The following is a 21,567-nucleotide window of genomic DNA, read 5'->3' as shown; positions in this document are numbered from 1 at the left end:
TGAACAACTGTATGCCAGCAATTAGACAACCTAGATGAAAAGGACAAATTCCTGGAAACACACAACATACAACAACTCTAGAAGAAACAGAAGATCTCAACACCAATAATTACCGAAGAGATTGAATCAGTAATCAAAAACCTCCCAAAGAAAGCCCAGGAATATATGGCTTCATTGGAGAATTTTACCAAATATTACAAGAAGAATTAGTACTAGTCCTGCTCAAATTCTTCCAAAAAATTGAAGAGGTGGGAACGTTACCCATTTGATTCTTTTATGCCAACATCACACTAACACCCCAGCCAGATAAAGATACTACAAGAAAATAAAATTACAGAACAATTTATTTTATGAATAAAATACTACCAAATGGAATCTAACAGCACAATAAAAGAATTAGACACCATGATTAACTGGGATTTGTTATGCAAAGGTGGTACAACAGAAGAAAATCAATTAGTGGAACACACCATATTAAAAGAACAAAGGGGGAAAAAAGCCACAGGATTGTCTCAATTAATGCAGAAAAGGTATCTGATACAACCCAGCAACCCTTCTTTAAAAAACACTTAGAAAAACAAGAATAGAGGAAACTCCCTCAACATGATAAAGGGCATAAGTGAAAAACCCACTACTAAGATCATACTCAATGGTGAAAGATTAAAAGCTTTTCCTTCTAAGATCTGGAACAAGACAAGATGCCCACTGTCCCACTGTTAATCAACATTGTACTGGAAGTCCTAGCCTGAGCAATCAGGCAAGAAAAAGAAATAAAGGAACTAAAATTGGAAAGAAGTAAAGCTTTCACTATTTGCAGATGACATGATCCTATATATATATAAAAAAAAACCAAAATCTACAACAAAGTTATTAGAACTAATAAATGAATTCAGTAAAGAGGCAGGGTACAAGGTCAATACGCAAAAACAGTAATGTTTCTATATACTAGTAGTGAGCAATGTGAAGAGGAAATCAAGAAAAAAAAATTTTCATTCACAATAGCAACTAAAAGAATCAAGTATCTAGGAGTAAATTTAAACAAGGGCATAAAGGACTTATAAACAGAAAACCACAAAACTTTGCTAAAAGAAATCAAAGAAGACCTAAACTATATGGACGTACATTCCATGTTCATGGAAGAGTAAATATTGTTCAGATGCCAATTATACTCAAAAGTGATTTTCAGATTCAATGCAATTCCAGTCAAAATTCCAACAGCCTTCTTTGCAGAAATGGAAAAGCTAATTATCAAATATTTGCAAGGGTAAGGGACTCAAAATAGACAAAAACATCTTGGAAAAGAAGACCAAAATTGAAGGACTTACACTGTTTCATTTTAAAACTTATTACAAAGCTACAGTGGTCAAAACTGCATAGTACAAGGATAGATATATAGACCAATAGAATAGAATTGAGAGTTCAGAAATAGACCCTCATCTCTTGGCTACTGATAGCTGACAAGGCTGCCAAGTCTATTCAATTGGGAAAGAAGAGTCTCTTCAAATGGTGCTAGGAGAACTGGATATCCATATGCAAAAGAATGAAGGTGGACCCCTACCTCACCTCATATACAAAAATCAACTCAAAATGGATCAAAGACCTACATGTAAGAACCAGAACTATAAACCTCTTAGGAGAAAATGTAGGGAAGCATCTTCTGGACCTTGTATTAGCCAATGGTTTCTTACAGTTTACACCCAAAGTACAAGCAACAAAACAAAAAATAGATAAATGGGATGTCATAAAAATTTAAAACTTTTGTGCATTCAAGGAATTTATCATGAAAGCAAAAAGACTACCCACTCAATGAAAAAATATTTGGAAACTTCATATTTGATCAGGGTTTAGTATTCAGAATATATATAGAAATCCTACAACTCAATAATAGAAAGACAAACAACCTAATTAAAAAATGGGTAAAGGTCTTGAATAGGTATTTCACTAAAGAAGATATATAAATGGCCAATAAGCACATAAAGAGATGCTCAACATCACCAGCTATTAAGAAAATTCAAATCAACACCACCACAAGATACCATTCCACACCCACTAGAATGGCTACTAGTAAAACATCAACAAACCAAACACAATTGCAAATATTAGAAAAAATGTAGAGAAATAAGAACACTCTTTTGTTGGTGGTGGGAATGTAAAATGGTACAACTGTTGTAGAAGACAGTTCAGCAATTCCTCAGAAAGTTAAGTCTAGAACTACCATATGACCCAACAGTACTACTTCTAGGTATATATCCAAAAGAATTGAAAGCAGGGATTCAAACATATTTGCATACCAATGTTCACTGAGGCATCATTCACAATTATAAAAAGATGAAGCAACCCAAGTGTCCACCAATGGATAAATGGATAAATTATGGCATACACATATAATGGAATATTATTCAGCCCTAAAAAGGAATGGAGTCCTCATGTACACGACAACATGGATGAGTCTTGAAGACATCAAGAAGAAATAAGCCAGACACAAAAGGACAAATACTGTATGATTTCTTTTGTATGAAATACTTAGAATAAGCAAACTCAGAGTCAGAATTGGGTACATAGGTTACTAGGGTCTGGGTTGTGGGTAGGGAATGCGGGGTTAATGTTTGAGTTTTATAGAGTTTCTATGTGGGTTGATTGGAAAGTTTTGATAATGGACAGTGGTGAAGGTAGCACAGCATTGTTAATGTAATTAACAGCAATGAATTATTATGTGATTAAAAGAGTAAATTTTAGGTTGTATACATGTTACTAGAATAAAAATTTTAAAAAACGATGGACAGTACGACACAGTGAACCCTACTGCAAATGATGGACTATAGTTAATAGTACAATTATATAAATGTTCTTTCATGAATTGTAACAAATGTATCAAGCAAGGTGTTAATAGTACGGTGATATATGTGAACTTTGTATTTTAGGCATGATTTTCCTGTAAATTTACAACTTCTTTAAAAATTTAAATATATATATCCACAAAATTTTCAACACTCCTTCAGGAAGTGGAGCTTAATTCACCTCCTCTTGTGTCAGTGGGCCTTAGTGACTGACTTCTAACAAAAAGAGTATGGTAGAAGTGATGGTGTATGACTTCTCAGACTAGGTCACACATGGTACTTCAGCTTCCTATGTGCTCTCTCTCTGGGATTGCTGGAATAAGGCAGCTACCATGTCACAAGTACCCTCTAGGAGCCCCATGGAGAGGCCATGGCAAAGAACTGAGGTCTCCTGCCAGCCAGTGATAGACTGAAGCTACAAGAGTGAGCCATCCTGGAAGGGGATCCTCCAGTCCAGTTAAGCCTTCAGATGACTGTAAGCCCAGCTGACGTTTTGAATGGAACTTCATGGGAGATCCTGAGTCACCACCCAATTAAGATGTTCCTGAATTCCTGCCCCACCGAAACTCTGAAATTTAAAAAAGTTTGTTGTTTAAGCCTCTAAGTTTTGGAGTAATTTGTTATATAGCAATATGTAACTAATATAGTTCATAAGGACCCATGTACAAGAATGTAAACCATAATACTGTTTGTGGTAAAAAGGGATTTGGAAAAATATAAGGCCTTCACTAGAGGAATGGTTATAGTACAGATACCAATGAATACCAGACAGCAGGTAGAACCACAAATTAGATGGACATAAAGTAAAATGGATAATGTTGAGTTAAAAATCATTAAAAATATTATATAAAGTTAAAACATACACACACAAAAGCATGCTAAATATGTCACAAGAATTCACGAATATTTAAGAACATATTTAAATGAGTACCTAGAAGGGGTCTGGGAGTAGGGTTTGGAAACAAAGGGGACAAGAGTTTGAAGACAACATGACTTATTTACAAAAGCGGTTTTTGAGATCATATTTATTACATAACATGAGATGCCTGCCACCTGTACCAAAACAAGAGCTGGTGTGCCTTTCCTTCTAAAAGTTAAGCCTACAGAGATTGAGAGTCACATATTATGACCTAGAACTAGAAGACCTAGAAATCACTCCATCTAAACTTCTCATTTTATATTCACAACTCTTAGCACTTCAAAAGTAATTTACTTTTCAGAATTATCTGTAGTTCTAAGGTGATTTTATGATAAGCCATATTGTTTCAAGGAAAAAACCACCACATTCCTCTAAATTCCTCTAAATTAAAAGATATTTTAGATTATATAAACCTTTAAAGATCTTAGGAATAGCCAAAGCAGTTAGTATTTAACTTCCAATAAAATTTCACATAATTCTAATGAGTTTCTTACAGGTTAGTTTCCATGTTTTATTTACCTCTCTAGCACCTTTCATAGGTTTGAATTTCAGTAGGTACTCTAATAAATAGGTAGTGGATGTACTTCTTCAAGTATTACTCATCTTTTCTGCATTATGATACCCTACCCCCATCATATGTGCTGTGTACTTAAGTTTCACTCACACTGTAAGACAAAAAGGGGGGCGGGTAAAATTTTAAGACCCTATTTAAACACGTTAAAGATCGGCAAAATTTTTAAAAATTATTAACAGTAAGAAATAGAGAAAATAGTAAAATAAAAACCTACAGAGTAATTAATACAAATGATAAACAATAAAAATCTTTGATTCCATTCATAAAGCATACTTATGAATATTTAACTTCAAAATCCTTAATAGCTCAATTCTAACCACATCAATTAACACTCTCATTTCAAAGACCAATAAAGGCCAAAATTCAGGTATACATTAGATGTTTCACACTATATGAGAAATGCTTAAATAAATCTTTCTTATTTTAGATCTTTAATTCAGAAAAAGTATCTCAATCTGGTACAGTTCTATTTAGAAGTATTCATATGATTAATAAGATGTCTATGAATGTTGCTTCTTCACTTTTTTGTATACCAGGTATTGTATAAAACATTCTCATATTGCAGTTAAAAACCCACAACCAAGTAACATTTCTTTTTCATTTAATGAATGATTCGTCAGTAATTTATATTGCTTTTCAAACCATTTGTCATTTACTATTTCGTATGTTTCTATACCTCCAAAAGCAAAAGCTTTACCATATTATTTCAGCACACAATAAAAGGTATATAAAACAGTATTAGAGGGTTGGAGTTAGAAGAGTTAGGCCCTTTTCCTCCTCGTATAACACTGGATTAAGTCAATATACACTTGATTAGGAGTACTCTAACCTTTAAAATGGAAATATTAATAACTCTACTTTGAGTTGTTCAAATGGTAAAATGAGATATGCATTTTATTAAGTTTCAAGAACTTTACTAATTGGGATTCAAAGAACCGAATAATATTAACTGTTAACACTTCATTTGACATTTTAATATTACATCTTTAATTCTAGCTAAAATTTGCATCAGATTTTAATAAGAGATCTTAAGAACTATTAAATAATTTTAAATATTTTTTAAAATAATTTTTAAAATATTTATTAATACAAAATTAGTTTTATTTATTCAAGTCCAATTCTTTATTATCTTGCAAAAATTACTGGAACAAAATTATAGGTTCCCTCACCACTTTCTATTACATAAACACTTTTTAAGAGAAACTGTCACTGACCTTAGAGGATTTTACAAAGCTACTGCCATCCCTGTTCAGGGAGTAGAGAGGTATGGCAGGATACCACAAATACGCATAAAGATAAGGCATTTGAAACCACACTCAATATGAAGATATAAATTTTTAGACATTTAAGGAAAAGGATAAGAAAATAAGTACAATGAAAAACACTTTATATCAAGAGCATTTAAGTATTCACTAAATAGAAATACATCTATAAGAAAAGCCACGGGGCTTTAATTCAAAATAGTTGCCTCTAGTTTTATCAAACAATATCCCAAAGTGTTAAAGAGTAATATACTTTCAAGTTACTTGTTAAGTTTATTTTTGAGACTTAAAGCCTTTGGACTGTTCCTATGCCAGTTGAGTCCTAAAACCAGCAGATATGTAGCCAACTCCTACTCTCCAGTTCTTCGGGCCTGTCCTGGACAACTAACAAAATGATGATGATGGCCACCAGACCAATACCAAAAGCAAGGAGTATCTTCAACTGCAAGCAAAACAATTCCATTCCTCTGCCCGGTAATATCTACATCGCTTCTCAACCTGAAGCAGTCAAGACTGAGGAATGAACAAAAATAAGAGGAGAGCATATCTGCTGACTAAAGCAGATTTATTGTTATTGTAGTTTATCTTGTGTTAAAGATTAATTTGTAACATTTATATAAAAATAGTATAAAAAATAAAAATATTTTGTAACATTGATATAAAAATAATATAAAATAAAAAAACAGTAATATAAAAATACCTAACAAAGATCTTAAATAGTAAACCTGTGAAAAATTTTACACATAATTTTTCACAAAGTAATTTACATTATAAAGTGATCTACTCTTGAATGACCTAATTAATGGCATAAAAGCCACACTAACAAAGGAAAAGATCCACTACTTCATACATAATTTATTGAGATTTCCTACAGAATTTATATGAAATCAAATAATCTGATCACCCCTTTTGTAGAATCAAAGTGTCTAACACTTTGTCTAACATTTCACTGTCAAAAAATTCATACCTTGATACTTTCCCTACTTTAAAAAACTGACCAATTTTTTCACCTACTCAGGTTGCAATTATAAACTAGGGTTTCTTGTAAATGGACTCATTGCTGCAAGGTTTCTTAATGCTCTGCAGTTGTCTTTTCAGCCTAATAGAGGGAGAAAAGCACTGCTGCAGTCATTCGCCAAAAGCTACTACCACTGCGTCTTGTAACTAACAAAGACACTGGTTATCTTTTTGTTAAGGGAGTTCCTTTAGATGTTCAGCAAAAACAGGTACACTACTGGTGACTAAAATTTCACCAATCAACCAAAATTACCACGCAACCTCTGCAGTACCTGCCTCCTCTTCCTCTCTCACCAGAAGCCCTTCTTTCCATTAGATTCACATCAGGCATCAGCAGTAGCTTTGTATCCCTTCCTTTTGGCGACCACTGCATGAGTCCTTGTGGCCGGGGAGGAAAAGAAGCCTTTCAATGGGCGAGAGCTTTTCCTCCTCGCATGAATATGCTCCATTCTTTGTTGTCCTCTACCCGTTTCCTTAGATACTGTTATTCCACTCTACCCTGTTAACAGGCATTAAAAAAACAAAACCCCCTTCAGGCTTCAAAAACAGCCCCTTTTCACCACAGGCTTCTCTTAATACTCCTACCCCTCCCCCCTTTTTCCTCTCCTGTCAAAAACCCTGGATCAGAAGCAAAGGAAATCCATCACCAGTACTGCAGTAGGATTGGGGGTGGGTGGGGGTGGCGGGCAGGGTGGGAACGCCCCTGCCTTCTCGCTTGGCATGTGGCAGTGGACCCTGTGCCAAGGAAAGGCCACCACTTTCAGACTACGTGAGGAAACACCGTGTAACCTCCCCCTTGCAACAAGCCTAGCCATAGTGGCTCCCGCACCTACCCCATTTCCGAACCAGGCTGCACCTCCATTCTGTCTCCAGTGACACACCGGCGAGCTGCGCCAATACAGCCACATGTCGGTCACGTGTGCCCGCGCCCAGCCAATCCGCAGGTCCGCGACCAGAACGGGGAGCGCCCTGGTCCGCATCCAGGGGATTACACAGCTGCTTCACGCTCTGCTTCTAGACCCGCAGCACTCCGCAGCCCGGACCCGGCCCCGCCCCTCCACTTTGCCCTCGGGAAGCATAGCCCAGGACGCAGCACTCGTGGGCCCTCACTGCCCCTACCCTGGCCGACCCTTGTAAGCTGATGGTGGCTGAAATGAATAAATAGGCTGGGGAGTGGAAGGTCCACAAGGCAGAAAGACTATCAAGAGATGCTGGAGGTGGCTGGAGTAATAAATTACATCTCATTCGCTAATAACATGTTAACAGATAGGAGAAATAGAATTCTATTACATGTATTAAAACGAAAAACTTGACATTACAAATCCTTGACCTGTTATGTAAATCACTCAAATTATGTTTGAATTAAAAATACAATTCCCAGAAAAGCTATGAAGGCAAGAGAGCATAGTGGATGAGATCAGAATCCTGGAGTCACATGGCCTGGGTTCAGTTTTTGCTCCTGCCACTCACTAGCTGCGGACCTTAGTCACTTAACCTCTCAGTACTTTAATTACCTCCTCCATAAAATGGGAATAGAAGTATGGAATAGAGGAGTTAATACATATGAAATAGAATTTAGAGCAGTCAGTCCCTGGCACATAAATGCCTTTAGCAACTACCAATCTGAGGTTTAAATGTAATATTTTAATGCCAATTTTACATTCCATTTAAGTCTAACCCTGGTAAAGCTTAAATTATTAATTTTACGAGTTAGAAAGACAAAATCCAACTAGCCAAGAATTTAAAGAAGACATAATTTTGGCTTATATAGGCGCAAATCAGTTTACATTATCTATTTCAAATTTAAAAGGATACTAAACTTCATGTTTTTAAATGAAGTATACTGGCTATAACATTTTCTTAAATTTTTAAGTAATAGTTTAAAAAGAAGCAAGATACTAAACAGCATATTAGGCATAATTCTATTTTATTAAACATTATGTATCTTGGCAAAACTAATAGACATACATGTTCTCAAAAGGGAACACAACAAAAATGTTCATAGTGGTTGTCCTTGAAGGTGGAATTATAGGGTGATTTCTGCTTTTACTTTGTGCTTCTGTATTTTTTTCCTCTTTGTTATAATCTGTATTGTCATGCCTGATACATAAAGCAAATACTATTTGTTGATTCCACACCAACCACTTATTACTTTAATGAGAAAGCCTATGTTAAAAGTTTCAAGATATTTAAAAACAAGATCCCTTTATATTTGAAATAAAAGGAATATGTGATGAATTAATTTGATTCTATCCTAAACATCACTTTTATCAGGATGACTTAGTTTTATAAAGGTTTTCAAGATCCTCTTACTGAAAGCCCATGATTCATTGCACAGGATTTATTTGTATAGTCATTTTTAATCTTTCTTGACAAATTCAGAATACATGATTTCTCATGAGGCCTGGAATTTCTGAAAAAAAAAAAAAAAATGGCTTCTTCAAAAAAATTTCCTAAAAATAACTGTAAGAAACAATCATAAGCCTATTACCCTTGACTCAGACTATGATTCAAGCTATAATTTAGTAAATCAGTTTATAGCTAAAATGTTTGTCCTATTTTTTCTATATGTATTGTAGAATTTAGTCAGTGATTCAAATAAGTTTTAAAGAAAGCTATGACCATTGACATGTTCATTAATCACTTTGCTTCAAATCCAAAAGCAAGCCAATCTAAAAACTTTATATTTTGTAATACTAAAAACTGAATCATTCAGGAAGTTTTTCAAACTCGTTTCCTCAGGGATTCTACAATAGTTTGATTTGGATTCTATTTTTAAAATGTATTTAGCTATTTTAAAAACTGTACTTAATAACATATAATCAAAATATATTAGCCAAATTAGAACACAATGGAGATCAATGAAGCATTAAGTTATGCTATTGGATTTGTATATAGAAGAATAAGGTTCTTGGCATTCCTATTAAAAATGTTATCATTTATGCTACTTATATATACATTTGTACTAAAAAACATATTTTTTTTTAAATGAAAGTCATAACTCATTCATTGAATGCACAGTAGCTGCAAGAATACCAATAAAAGAAACTAATACTACAAACTACAATTTTGGAAATAAAGCCAATATAACAGTAACAAAATATATCTAACATGAGAGGAATGTTTGATTTTGACCCATAATGCATTCCTTATTTTTACAATTAACCTAAATGGTCTATTAGAACGAAACTGTATACCTCGGTCTAACTTAAGTGCTTTTTACAAAAAGTAACAACAACATCCAGGATACTTTTTGTTTTGCTTTGGGATATTTTAAGATTCATATATATGTTCAAGTACCTAGATTCTGATTCAACAGTAGATCTATATAACTTGTTATTCTCTTAATATCTTGAGTAGCAGGTACTCCTGAGCAAGCACTATCTGAAATTCTAAAATTGCTGACCTTTGAAATGAAACTTAAGTCACTGGTGAGTTTTCAATAAAGTGAAATGAAAATAAAATTCATACCCCCACACCCCCACCCCAGCAACAAGGAGCACTTATTATAGAAACTCAAGTCTGTCTTTCTACACTAAAGAATATTTCTTACTAACATTTCTGATAAGACAATAAATGCTCCAGAATAATCTTCAATATACGTTTGCAAAGATTATACTGTTTAATATCAACAACAAAGAAAAACGAAAAGGACACTTCAAAATTTCAAGCTAGGGAAACGCATGTGACTCAACCAATTGGGCTCCCTTCTATCATATAGGAGGTTCAGGGTTTGATGTCCAGGGCCTCCTGGTGAGGGCAAGCTGACCCACATGGCTAGGTGGCCCACGCGGAGTGCCAGCCCATGCAGGAATGCCGCCCCATGCAGGAGTGCTGCCCTGCGTGGGAATGCTGCCCAGTGCAGGAAAGCTGCCTCGTGCAGGATTGCTGGCTGACTCGGAGAGCTGGTGCAGCAAGATGATGAAACAAGAGACACAGAGGAGAGAAAATGAGAAGACGCAGCAGAACAGGGAGTTGAGGTGATGCAAGAGAGTAATATCCTCTCTCCCACTCCAGAAAGTCCCAGGATCGGTTCCCAGAGCTGTCCAATGAGAATACAAGCAGACAAAGAAGAACACACAGTGAATGGACACAGAGAGCAGACAATGGAGAGAATGGGGGATAAATGAAATATTTAAATCTTAAAGAAAAGAAATTTCAAGCTAAAATGTGCATAAAAGACAGTAATGACCATATTTTTTGAAATGATATAAATGTTATATACTCATCAAATAATGTCTTGCTTATTAAAACTACAGATAAGGACTTAAGAGATGTACCATAAATACACTGCTGAGGTACGTTTTCCTAAATACTAATACCGCAATGTAATTACTACCCAGATGATGACGATGCTACTTGGGAACATAAGTACTGTACAACTTTTACATTTTAAGACACTTTTACTCAGCATGTGACAAAAAAAATGGATAGTCAAAATATTGGAGGTTTACAATGTGATTTTTCATGTGACTTCAAAAGATTTTCAAAAGAGAACTTTAAATGCAGATGCTCTCATGGAATAACAGTAGAGCAAATGTTAAATAGTAAATATTACTGCAAAAATATAACTATCCACAGAAGAAATGGAGCACTTTAAGTCACACAAGCCCTATGAATACTGAGACGCACTCTTGCGACTAAGTTTCTGAGTACTGGCTCTCAACACTGGGTGCACAGTAGAATCCTTGAGGAGCTTTCTAAACCCTGGTTAAGTCAGAATCTCTGAAGGTGAGGTCCAAGCATTGGTTTGTGCGGCCCGGGATGAGAGACACCCAAGCACCTCTCTAGATCCTGCACTACACCAGGGAGATAATTTTGAAATGGGAGTTATCAACCTCCTTTTAATTTAGAGTGCAATGCAGCCTCAGTCCCTGCCCACAGGAGAAAAATACTTTGTCAAAACGCTTCCTGGACATATATATGTATTGGCAATTAACATGAGGAAAAAATACCTATGGCTAATAAATACACAGAAAAATGTTCTATTACATTAAGGAATCAAAGAAACAAACACAAAAGAATACCTACTAAATAAGCAATGATACTTTAAAATATTGTAGGTCAGTGAGGATACATGAAAATGTGCATGATGTTTCAAGTCTTTAAAATGTTTATACCCTTGACCAAAGCAAGCTCAGTTAATAGAAATCATTCTATGTACAACCGGATAAAGGTACAAAGATTTATATTCAAGGATATTCAGCATTATTTACCAAAAAACCAAAACAACCTCAATAATCAACAATGCCTTGTTAATTACAAGTTTTGATATACTTAGAAGATGATTAAAATGATATCACAGAATTTTTTTTTAAGATTGATTTTATTTATTCCTCTCCCCTTCGCCCCTGTTGTTTGCTGTGTCTATTCTCTGTGTGTTCTTCTGTGTCCGCTTGCATTATCCTGCGGCACTGGGAAACTGTGTCTCTTTTTTGCATCATGTTGCTGTGTCAGCTCTTATGTGCAGAGCCACTCCTGGGTGGGCTGTGCTTTTTTCATGCAGGGTGGCTCTCCTTGTGGGGCACACTCTTTGCGTGTGGGGGACCCCTATACAGAGACGCCCCTGTGTGGCATGGTACTCCTTGCATGCGGCAGCAGCATTGTGCAAGGGCCAGCTTACCACACGGGTCAGGAGGCCCTGGGGATTGAACCCTGGACCCTCCATATGGTAGACGGATACTCTATCAGTTGAGCCATGTCCACTTCCCATAGAAGATGATTATAAATAATTATGAGTATATAATTCATATCATACAAAGTATTGTATGTTTAATATGATACCGAATATCTGGCTTTTACTTTATGAATTATATGCTCATAGAGAAAACCAGAAAGAGAGAACCAAAATATCAAACATCTTTCCCTGGGTGTGGGATTATAGGAATTTTAATTTTTATTAATTTTATAAAGTGTCCCCAACCTAACATTATTTCTGAATTTTTCAAAAAAGATTATGCTTCATAAATTTCATGATAAACTTACTTCTAAACCAGTAACAAACATTATGTTTGGTGTTTTCATATGCACATAATCTCGTCTAACACTAACAAAACCTCTGTAGAGATAAATATATCAAAATTCACACACATGAGTGACCTAAGGCTCAAAGAAGTTAGGAAACTTGAAGTCAAGTCTATACAAGTCTGGCTCCCAAAAGCCAATGCTGATCACAAGGCCTCACCTGCAGGTCTTTCCAGCATCCTACACTAAGTTACATTTACCTATGATAGCTCCCAATTCTCACACCGATGCTTACCGCGGTGCCTGGTACAGTAGGTGCTCAATAAATATTTTAGTGAATGAATGCACCTTTTATAATCACAATAAGTGAAAATGAGAAAACTCAGCTTTGAAAATGTTCATTTGATATCTATAATGAATCTCCCTTACCCATAAATTTTAATCAGCAAATAATCACAGATTTCTTTGAGAAGATATCTAGACAATATTTAATTTAAATGCAGGAGACACCTTTATGTTAATTTAGTTAAATAACTAAAGAGAAACAGAGTTTAGGGGTTGTATTATAGGGATATGGCAAATACAAGGTCATGCCCGGTAGTGGGTGCATTAGTAATGGCAAAATAAAAATCAGAAAAATTGTGATGACTCAATAGCAACTACTCTTTCTGAACTAGTTCTGCTTCACTGCCCTTGTGTGGTGGTAAATGTTAAATACATATCAGGTTAAATAAAATCTATTTAGGCTAAGAATATGGTGAATACATGGGGAAACTACAACTGATGTAACTTATGCATACAAGTTAGCAATACTGTAATATTTTGCAGCAATGGCAAGAAGATATTTCAATTCTAGGGGACAACAATAGGGGGATATATAGGGTTTTGGGATTTTCCCTTTTGGAGTAATGAAACATTCTAAAATTGACTGGGGTGATGACAGCACAACTCTGATGAAAATGAGGGCCACTGAGTGTACACTTTGAATGGACTGTATAAAGCACGGGACTGTATAACACGGAATCCTGTGGTGGAAGATGAACTGTAGTTAACAGAACAAATATGACATATTCTCTCATGAATGATAACAAATATATAATACTAATACAGAGTATTAATAATCGAATGGTGGGGGCAAATGCAACAAATGCAAAGATATGGGCTACAGTTAGTAATATTTTGATGATGCTCTTTCATAGTTTGTAACAAATGTTTCACAACAATGTAAGGTGGTGGTGGTAGTGGGATGATGTATGGGAGCCTTGTATGATGATATGATATGCATGTTAATTTTATAATCTCACAAGTTTCACTATACACATTGTTTATGTATATTCATCTATGAATGATATACTTCAATAAATTTTTTTTTTACAAAGCCTAGTTAGGTGAAATTAGGCACCATTTTGACCTCCATTACTTGCCCCACTGGTATTACTCTCATGAATATGCTACATTACATGGCACTACATGGCAAAAGGGACTTAACAGATATAATTAAAGTTTTTAATTAGCTGATCTTATGGAGATTATCCTGGGTGGGCCCAATGTAATGGCATGAACCCTTAAAAGCAGAGCTCTTTTCTAGCTGGAATCAAAAGGGAAAGGCAGAAATATAAAGCCTGAGAAAGATTACACTGTTGTGTCAAGGAAACTGGTAACCTCAGTCCTGTAATTATAAGGAACTAAATTCTGCCAACAACCTCAATGAGCTTGGAAGAGGAATCTTTCCTAGAGCCTCCAGATAAGACCCTTGTCCAGATGTCACTGTGCTGTCAGTCTTGTGAAACCTGGAACTTAGAACCCAGGTAAGCCACACTATACCAGATCCGACCCATGAGACTGTGAGATAATAAATGGGTGTTGTTTTAAGCTGCTAAATTTGTGGCAATTTCTTACTGCAGGAATAGAAACTAAGAAGAGTGTTTAAATTATACTGTACATTTTTAAAAAATTATGATCCAAACTCCTTATCTATACTCATTATCTAGTAAACCAATAAAACCCTAAAATGTTATAGTATCATACAATAATCTAGGCTGGCTAGAGTCATGAGTCAGATTCTAGTTCCAATTTCTGGTAAATCAACTTCTTTGGGCCCTAGTTTCATTTCTAATATAAAAAAGTAGAGACATATGACCTCTAAGTTCCTTTCTATATCTAAAACACTTCTGATTTTGATAATATTTCTCAAATATTTGTCTTATTTTCATATGATATTAATTGGTGACTGGATTAAGAGATATAATTAAAGCTTCTAACCAACTTCAAGAACTGTTGATGAGTCAATTTAGAAAACGGATTTAATTTCTTTGTATATTTTCATAACCTGGAGTCATTTTAGTGAGTGCATTTTTTTCTCTTGCTTTATCTTTAATACAAAGTTTTTCTGAATTCAACAAAAATTGCAAAAAGTTCTGCAATACTTTTTGCTATTAATATCCAGTCCCATAGTTCTAAATAGTTATAGCCCAACAGTTCTCAATTGGGAACTCCAGGTGCACATATCCACTGCCTACCTAATATCTTCACTTGGATACCTAATAGATATCTCAAATCTAGGACCCTAGAATCATCTCTCTATTCCCCAGCTTCCACATCACAAATCCTACCGATTTTACCTCTAAAATATATTCCAAATCTTTCATGTCTCCCATCTGTACATCTGACACAGAGTCTTTTGCCTGAACAAGTGACCTGCAAACCTTGACAGAACATCCCTATGGAAAAAAACATTGAGCAGCCCCAACAGATATAAATGACTTATAATTTATAAATTCTATTCATGTTTTACAGCCGGCCCATACATTAAGTATAAACAATAAAAAGAAATAGAAATCCTAGTTTTTTTCCTCAAACCCCAATGAGATGCCTTGAACATTCCCAGAGTGCAAGCACCCTACTTTTCAGGACACTGGTCCCTCACCAGTCTTTCTGCCTCTGCTCTTTCTCTCTAAAATCAGTGTAAGCTTTCTACGGTCCTGCTTCAAACTTTTTACTGGTTTGCCAATGAAATTACAATAAAATTCAAATTCCTTATCTTGGCTTACAAGACTCCATTATCAAGCTTTGTTCTCTCTTTCTTTCTTTCTCTTTCTCTCTCATGCCTTGCATGTTAGGTTTAAAAATATAGACTTCATCCTATAGGAAATGAAAAAAAAAAATACACACAAAGAACAGGACTAATTTCTAGTTTCTCTGCAGGAAGAGAAATAATCAGAAATCATATGCACACTACTACTAATTTATAGTTAAATTTAATGGACAAAGATTTTCTCAACTAGGATATATTCTAGTAGGAAAAAAAACACAAGTTTTATACTCTGTAAGGAATTTACTTCATTTGGTGTCACTGGCAATTCTGACAACACAACTACTTTTAAATTCTAAGTGGTCAATAAAGCAAAATGAACACCAAACAAAATCACCTTAGGCAACCATTTTACCCAAGCAATAAAATATTCAAGTACTTGTATATAAATAAAGGAAAGTTTTTTTCTAAATTCTTAAAATGCTCTAATATGGCAAAGTTCCAGTTTTAGGACATTAAATGTTTAAACTATTTTTCCCCTGGGGAAAAGAATACTGATTACCTTTTAAAATTAAATGTTTAAAACAAGTTTTCAGGCTTGCCTGTGTTTTTTAAAAAATACATCTTTAATGTTTTTAACTTTAATCTTTACTTAAAATCTAAAACACCTACAAGATTTCTCTCAAAGGTACAAAACAAAATTATAAACAGTACCCATAAAGATAACTTTTTTTTTTGGAGGTACTGGAGATTGAGCCCAGGACATTGTACATGGGAAGCAGGTGCTTAACCACTGAGCTACATCTGCTCCCAAGTAAGAGTTGGTTTTCCATTTCTTTGTTTTGTTTTTAGGAGGTACTGGGGATCAAACCTGGGACCTCATACGTGGGATGCAGGCGCTCAACCACTCGAGCTACATTTGCTCCCAAGATAACATTTTATTTAACACTAAAGAATTCAATGACTTAAGGTCACCCAAACAGCAGCAAATGTTTGTGCTATCACAATGAATTCAAGAAAAAGGAGCATATAGAGTGATTTTTTAAAATTTTCTTTCTCCCAGGACAGCAAGGTTATAATAGCATTAGGGAGTGGACATGGCTCAAGTGGTTGAGCTCCTGCCTCCCACAAGGGAGGTCCCAGTTTCAGTTCTCCATGCCTCCTGAAAAAACAAACAAGCAAAACAAACATACAAAAAAACCAACTTGGGGAGGGTGATGTGGCTCAGTGGCTGAGCCCTAGCTTCCCACACACGAGGTCCTGCGTTCAATTCCTGGGCCCCAGTACCTCAAGAAAAAAAAAAAGATTACAAAAAAAGATTACATTAACATTTAAAAATTATAAAATCTCCAGACTACCTGATGAATCTTTTATCACTTTATAACACAGAAAATAGTCCTTACAATACACCAGAATTTATTATGAAAAATGTAATTTTACTTGATGCTGAAAACAAAGTTTGCTGCACATCAAAGAATAAATATAGGACCTAACAATGGCATTTGCTCAATTTAAAACCAAACTCTTTGGTCAAAAGACTTTTTATTCCCATTCCAATATCCCAAAATTCTTACTTTGAATGTGAGGAAATATTAACATTTTTAAAAAATACTCTTACCATCTGCAGGTGGTATTGTCTAATATGATACCAATTTTTTCCTTTTTAGATGTCTCCCTCTTGCTTTTAGCTGAATTTTAAACATAAAAGGCAAAGTATAGACTATAAAATTATTTCACATCTGGGTGTCTGAAAATAAATGTTTGCTATTATATAGGAGAAACAGTCCAAACTTATTATTCAGGAAAATTTTTTAAAATCTACCAAACATTACTGGACGGTGTCAATCAAATTAAACATCTCTGGATCACTTAGTCTACCTCCACTAATATCTAATACATAGATTCATTTTAAGAATGAGTGACCTAACAAAAGAGTTCATAAAGAATAAATGAAAAAGGAAAATCAAAGCAACTTACGAAATATAACTCCCTCTTTCAATACAGATTAATATATCTAAAACTAAAAATTTTAAGCCTTTTTAAACTTTGCCAAGTTCTCCAGGGTCAGGTAGAATTATCTGAAGCATCACATAGCTTTTAGAGAAAAAAAAGTAAAATTTCTCAAGATTTGGGTGAAATTTCAGCTCACATTCAGATACCTTTCTCAAAAGACATGAGCAATCAATAAGCATTTAAAAAATTAATTTCTCTCCCTTCCCCCCCTCCAGTTGTCTGCTTTCTGTGTCCATTCACTGTGTGTTCTTCTGTGACCACTTCTATCCTTATCAGAGGCACCAGGAATCTATGTATCTTTTTGTTGCGTCATCTTGTTTAAGCTCTCTGTGTGTGCAGCGCCATTCTTGGGCAGGTTGCACTTTCTTTCGCGCTGGGTGGCTCTCCTTACGGGGCGCACTCCTTGCACGTGGGGCTCCCCTACGCGGGGATACCCCTGCATGGCACGGCACTCCTTGCGCGCATCAGGACCGCTCATGGGCCAGCTCCACATGGGTCAAGGAGGCCCGGGGTTTGAACTGCGGACCTCCCATGTGGTAGGCCGACGCCCTATCCATTGGACCAAGTCCACTTCCCAATCAATAAGCATTTTGATCAAAATCAGTCTGTACTTCATAATATATATTATGATAAAGGCATTTTACTAATCTTTTCCCAAGGAAGATCTGCTATTTAATGCAAACAGATCGGCTCAATAAAACACTTGGTACTTCCATAGAAAAGGGATCTATTTGGTAAGTATACTTTTACAATAGGTTCCTAAAAAAAAAAAGTGTCCTGTGCAGTGATAAGACAACTTGGGTGGATTTTTCAACCATTCATTTTACAGGAACAGTCTATATGATGCCTAGAAATTACAAGGGTTGATTACCTCTACCCCATTTTGAAATGTATTTTTTTGTCTAACACTACTTTGATATTGAGAACAGTATGCTGCTAGTAATTTTTTTAAAAACACTCAAGAAACTTAACAGTGGTTTTCTCTAGGGAATAGAAATGATTGGTACTTTTTTTTTTTTTTAAAGTTTTTAACAGTGGGCCTATACTACTTTTATATTAACAACAAAACAGCACTATGCCATACTTGTTAAGAAAATACATAATTGTGAACATCTAGAAAAACTCTTTAAGATTAGCATTTTCCATATTTCATAAGCACTCATTTGAATTGTACTCATTATTTTGTACTACTGGAAAGTTCTTATCCCATGTTTTCATTTAGCAATACCAACCCATTGTTTAGGATTCAGATTAGACGGCATCTGCTAAAAGCCTTCTCTAACTTCCCTTGCCAGTTAGATGCCACTACTCTCCCCATATGCTTCTAGAGGTCCCTGAGCTTACCAACTATGAAAGCATTTACCACACAGTTGAGATTACCTATTTACTTGTCTTTCTCACTAAACTCCTCGAGGAAACTCTTGCCTTTTATGTTCATCATTGGATGCGTAACAGCTTAAGTATCCTGTCTGGCCGAAGGAGGGTACCCGAATATTTATGAAACAAATGAATGAAGCATATGTCAAGACTCAAATCTGTAAAGCTGTCTTAAATTATCCTAAGCAGTTCGAGGTTTTTTCTTTTACACTCCAACAGTAATTAATACTAAATCAATTGTTCACAAAACAGATCTATTTCTTCCCATTAGACTTCAAATTTCTGAACAACAAGCTCTTTCTTCATCTTCAAAACTATAAGAGCACTGTGCCAGGTTATCTAGTAAAAATGTAACATTTGTTGAGTGAATTAAGAGAGTGTACCCTTAAGAAGTACAAATGAAAACAGAACAAGCACAGACTAACCTGCTCATTTCCTATTTATTTCCCTTGCTCATTTCTTACTTATTTCTCCATCTGTAGTACCGATAGAAAACCAATAAATCTCTAAAAACATTTTATACTTGCTTTAGGATTAGGGTTAGGGAGCCATTAAAAGACTAAACGATTTCCTGGACAGCTCCTTATGTCCTAACATTCCGAAACTCTGCTTTTTTTCATCATAATTCTATACTTATTTCTAACCATTATCCTCTAGACCTCCACAAAACTAAAACCCTACCAATAGCTTAGAAGGGAAGTCTCATTTTAATTGCCTAGCAAAGAGAGGAGGAGGGGCAGAAATGGTAAGATAAGGGGGGGGAACTCTTATTCCTAGGGCAACAAGGAGAGATGGAATGTTTCTGATATCCCAAACTGAAAAACTGAATATATTTTCCTCTAGAAAGTGTTATTCAATGCTATCCATGGTAGTTACGGTAGTTAATACTGCATTTGGATTTTTGAACTATTAGATATTACTCTCTTCATATTCTCCCTTCCCACAAAAGAAAACCTGAATTTCACCACTTCAAGTTTGACAGAATTTAACATATTATAGCGCAGAAATTTATATAACTCACATAATCAGACAGTACACTTTAGTACTACTGTATTAAAAAGACAATAGATTCGTATACTAATAAGTCAACAAATTCCCCTATAACTTCAATCTCTTCAACGAATATGTTTTCTGTTTATCTAAGTTGAAACCTGATAATACCACTTTCTTTGCAGCTTTCTCAAGGGGAGATTTCTTTTTTTCTCTCTCTTACATCCAATATATTTTAGGGCCAAGAATAAGGAATGGCAGGATGTTGGAGGGGTGGGAGAAGGTAAAAGTCTTTTTTTTAAACCCAAGCTCTTTTGACAAACTATTCAGCTATGCGCCTGACTTTGCCCACAGCACTCTTCTAAACTTTGATACAGCTCTTCAACACTCATTTCAAGTCTTGACTTTCAGTGCCTTTAACACAGATGTACAATACTCATTTAACGCCCTAGCTTCTTAGTTCCTTAACCTCTTCAGCTCATTCCCATGAGCACACTCAGAGTCTTGTCATCAAAAAAACTGCACAAACTCCAAAATCGCAACCAAAATTGTAATTAAAAGTCCAGTCTCTGATCCATATCTTTTCCTCTAGTTCACTCTAACAACTCCAAATTCTACAATCTCTTATCTCATTAAGATCACTGGTCCAATGTTCTGATTGCTTTTTCACTATCCATTACCTCCATTTTTACTTTCTTCCTTAGACCCAGAAATGACTACTCCCTTTAAACTCAACCCCCTCACTCCTATTTTCCTAAAATGTTTTTGCATGCTTATACCACAGCAGCTCATTATGCAGCATGGGTAAAGAAAATCATAAAACTGGCTGGTTTCACTTTAATTTCATGACCATAAAACATGAAAAGATATTCTACATTGCATAGCAGGCCTGTTATGCTTCTTAGAGAGTCTGCTTTCCCACTCTCAGATTAAATTCTTCATTCTTTTTTTCTCTCCTCAAATCTGTTACACACCTATTAAAGAACTCATGCCACTCTCACTTATGATCTACTTCACTGAGAATATAAAAGCTCTTAGAGGGAAACGGACTTTGGCCCAGTGGTTAGGGCGTCCGTCTACCACATGGGAGGTGGGCAGTTCAAACCCCGGCCTCCTTGACCCGTGTGGAGCTGGCCATGCGCAGTGCTGATGCGCGCAAGGAGTGCCTTGCCACGCAAGGGTGTCCCCCGCGTGGGGGAGCCCCACGCGCAAGGAGTGCGCCCGTGAGGAAAGCCGCCCAGCGCGAAAAGAAAGGGCAGCCTGCCCAGGAATGGCGCCGCCCACACTTCTCGTGCCGCTGAGACGACAACAGAAGCGGACAAAGAAACAAGACGCAGCAAACAGACACCAAGAACAGACAAACGGGGGGGGGGGGGGGGGGGGGGGGGGGGGAAGGAATTAAATAAATAAATCTTTAAAAAAAAAAAAAAAAGCTCTTAGAAATTCTCTCATATTTCTCCTACCAAACCTACACACACAATTCCATATTAAAACAGAAAAACCATACCTGTGTCTATCAAAAGCCAACTCCCCCATTTGTGCAATGAATCCCAACTACTTGTGTCTTTTTAGAAATCTATTAA

General features: G+C 35.7%; 1 protein-coding gene across 38 annotated transcripts in view; it reads right to left on the bottom strand.

Moving 5' to 3' along the window:
• Positions 1–21,567, bottom strand: part of APC (APC regulator of WNT signaling pathway) — a 157,105-nt gene that overhangs the window by 97,110 nt on the left and 38,428 nt on the right. For 3 of the 38 annotated variants that reach the window (XM_058277076.2, XM_058277088.2, XM_058277091.2), the window contains exon 1: positions 6,882–6,978. The exons of 13 other annotated variants lie outside the window; for them this stretch is intronic. Coding sequence is in view for 3 of the 25 variants with exons in the window: in XM_058277070.2 (XP_058133053.1) it covers positions 7,443–7,589 (147 nt within the window). In the remaining 22 variants the exon portion in view is untranslated. Of the gene's footprint in view, positions 1–6,881; positions 8,043–21,567 lie in introns of those variants that run through there. 22 more of the 38 variants (XM_058277084.2, XM_058277098.2, XM_058277066.2 and 19 more) reach the window with 20 other exon arrangements.

The sequence above is a fragment of the Dasypus novemcinctus genome, chromosome 2 (genome assembly GCF_030445035.2).
Source record: "Dasypus novemcinctus isolate mDasNov1 chromosome 2, mDasNov1.1.hap2, whole genome shotgun sequence".
In the NCBI taxonomy this organism is placed as follows: Eukaryota; Metazoa; Chordata; class Mammalia; order Cingulata; family Dasypodidae; genus Dasypus; species Dasypus novemcinctus.
The sequence above is the reverse complement of the archived record's forward strand: the minus strand, read 5'-3'. Positions and strand labels throughout refer to the sequence as shown.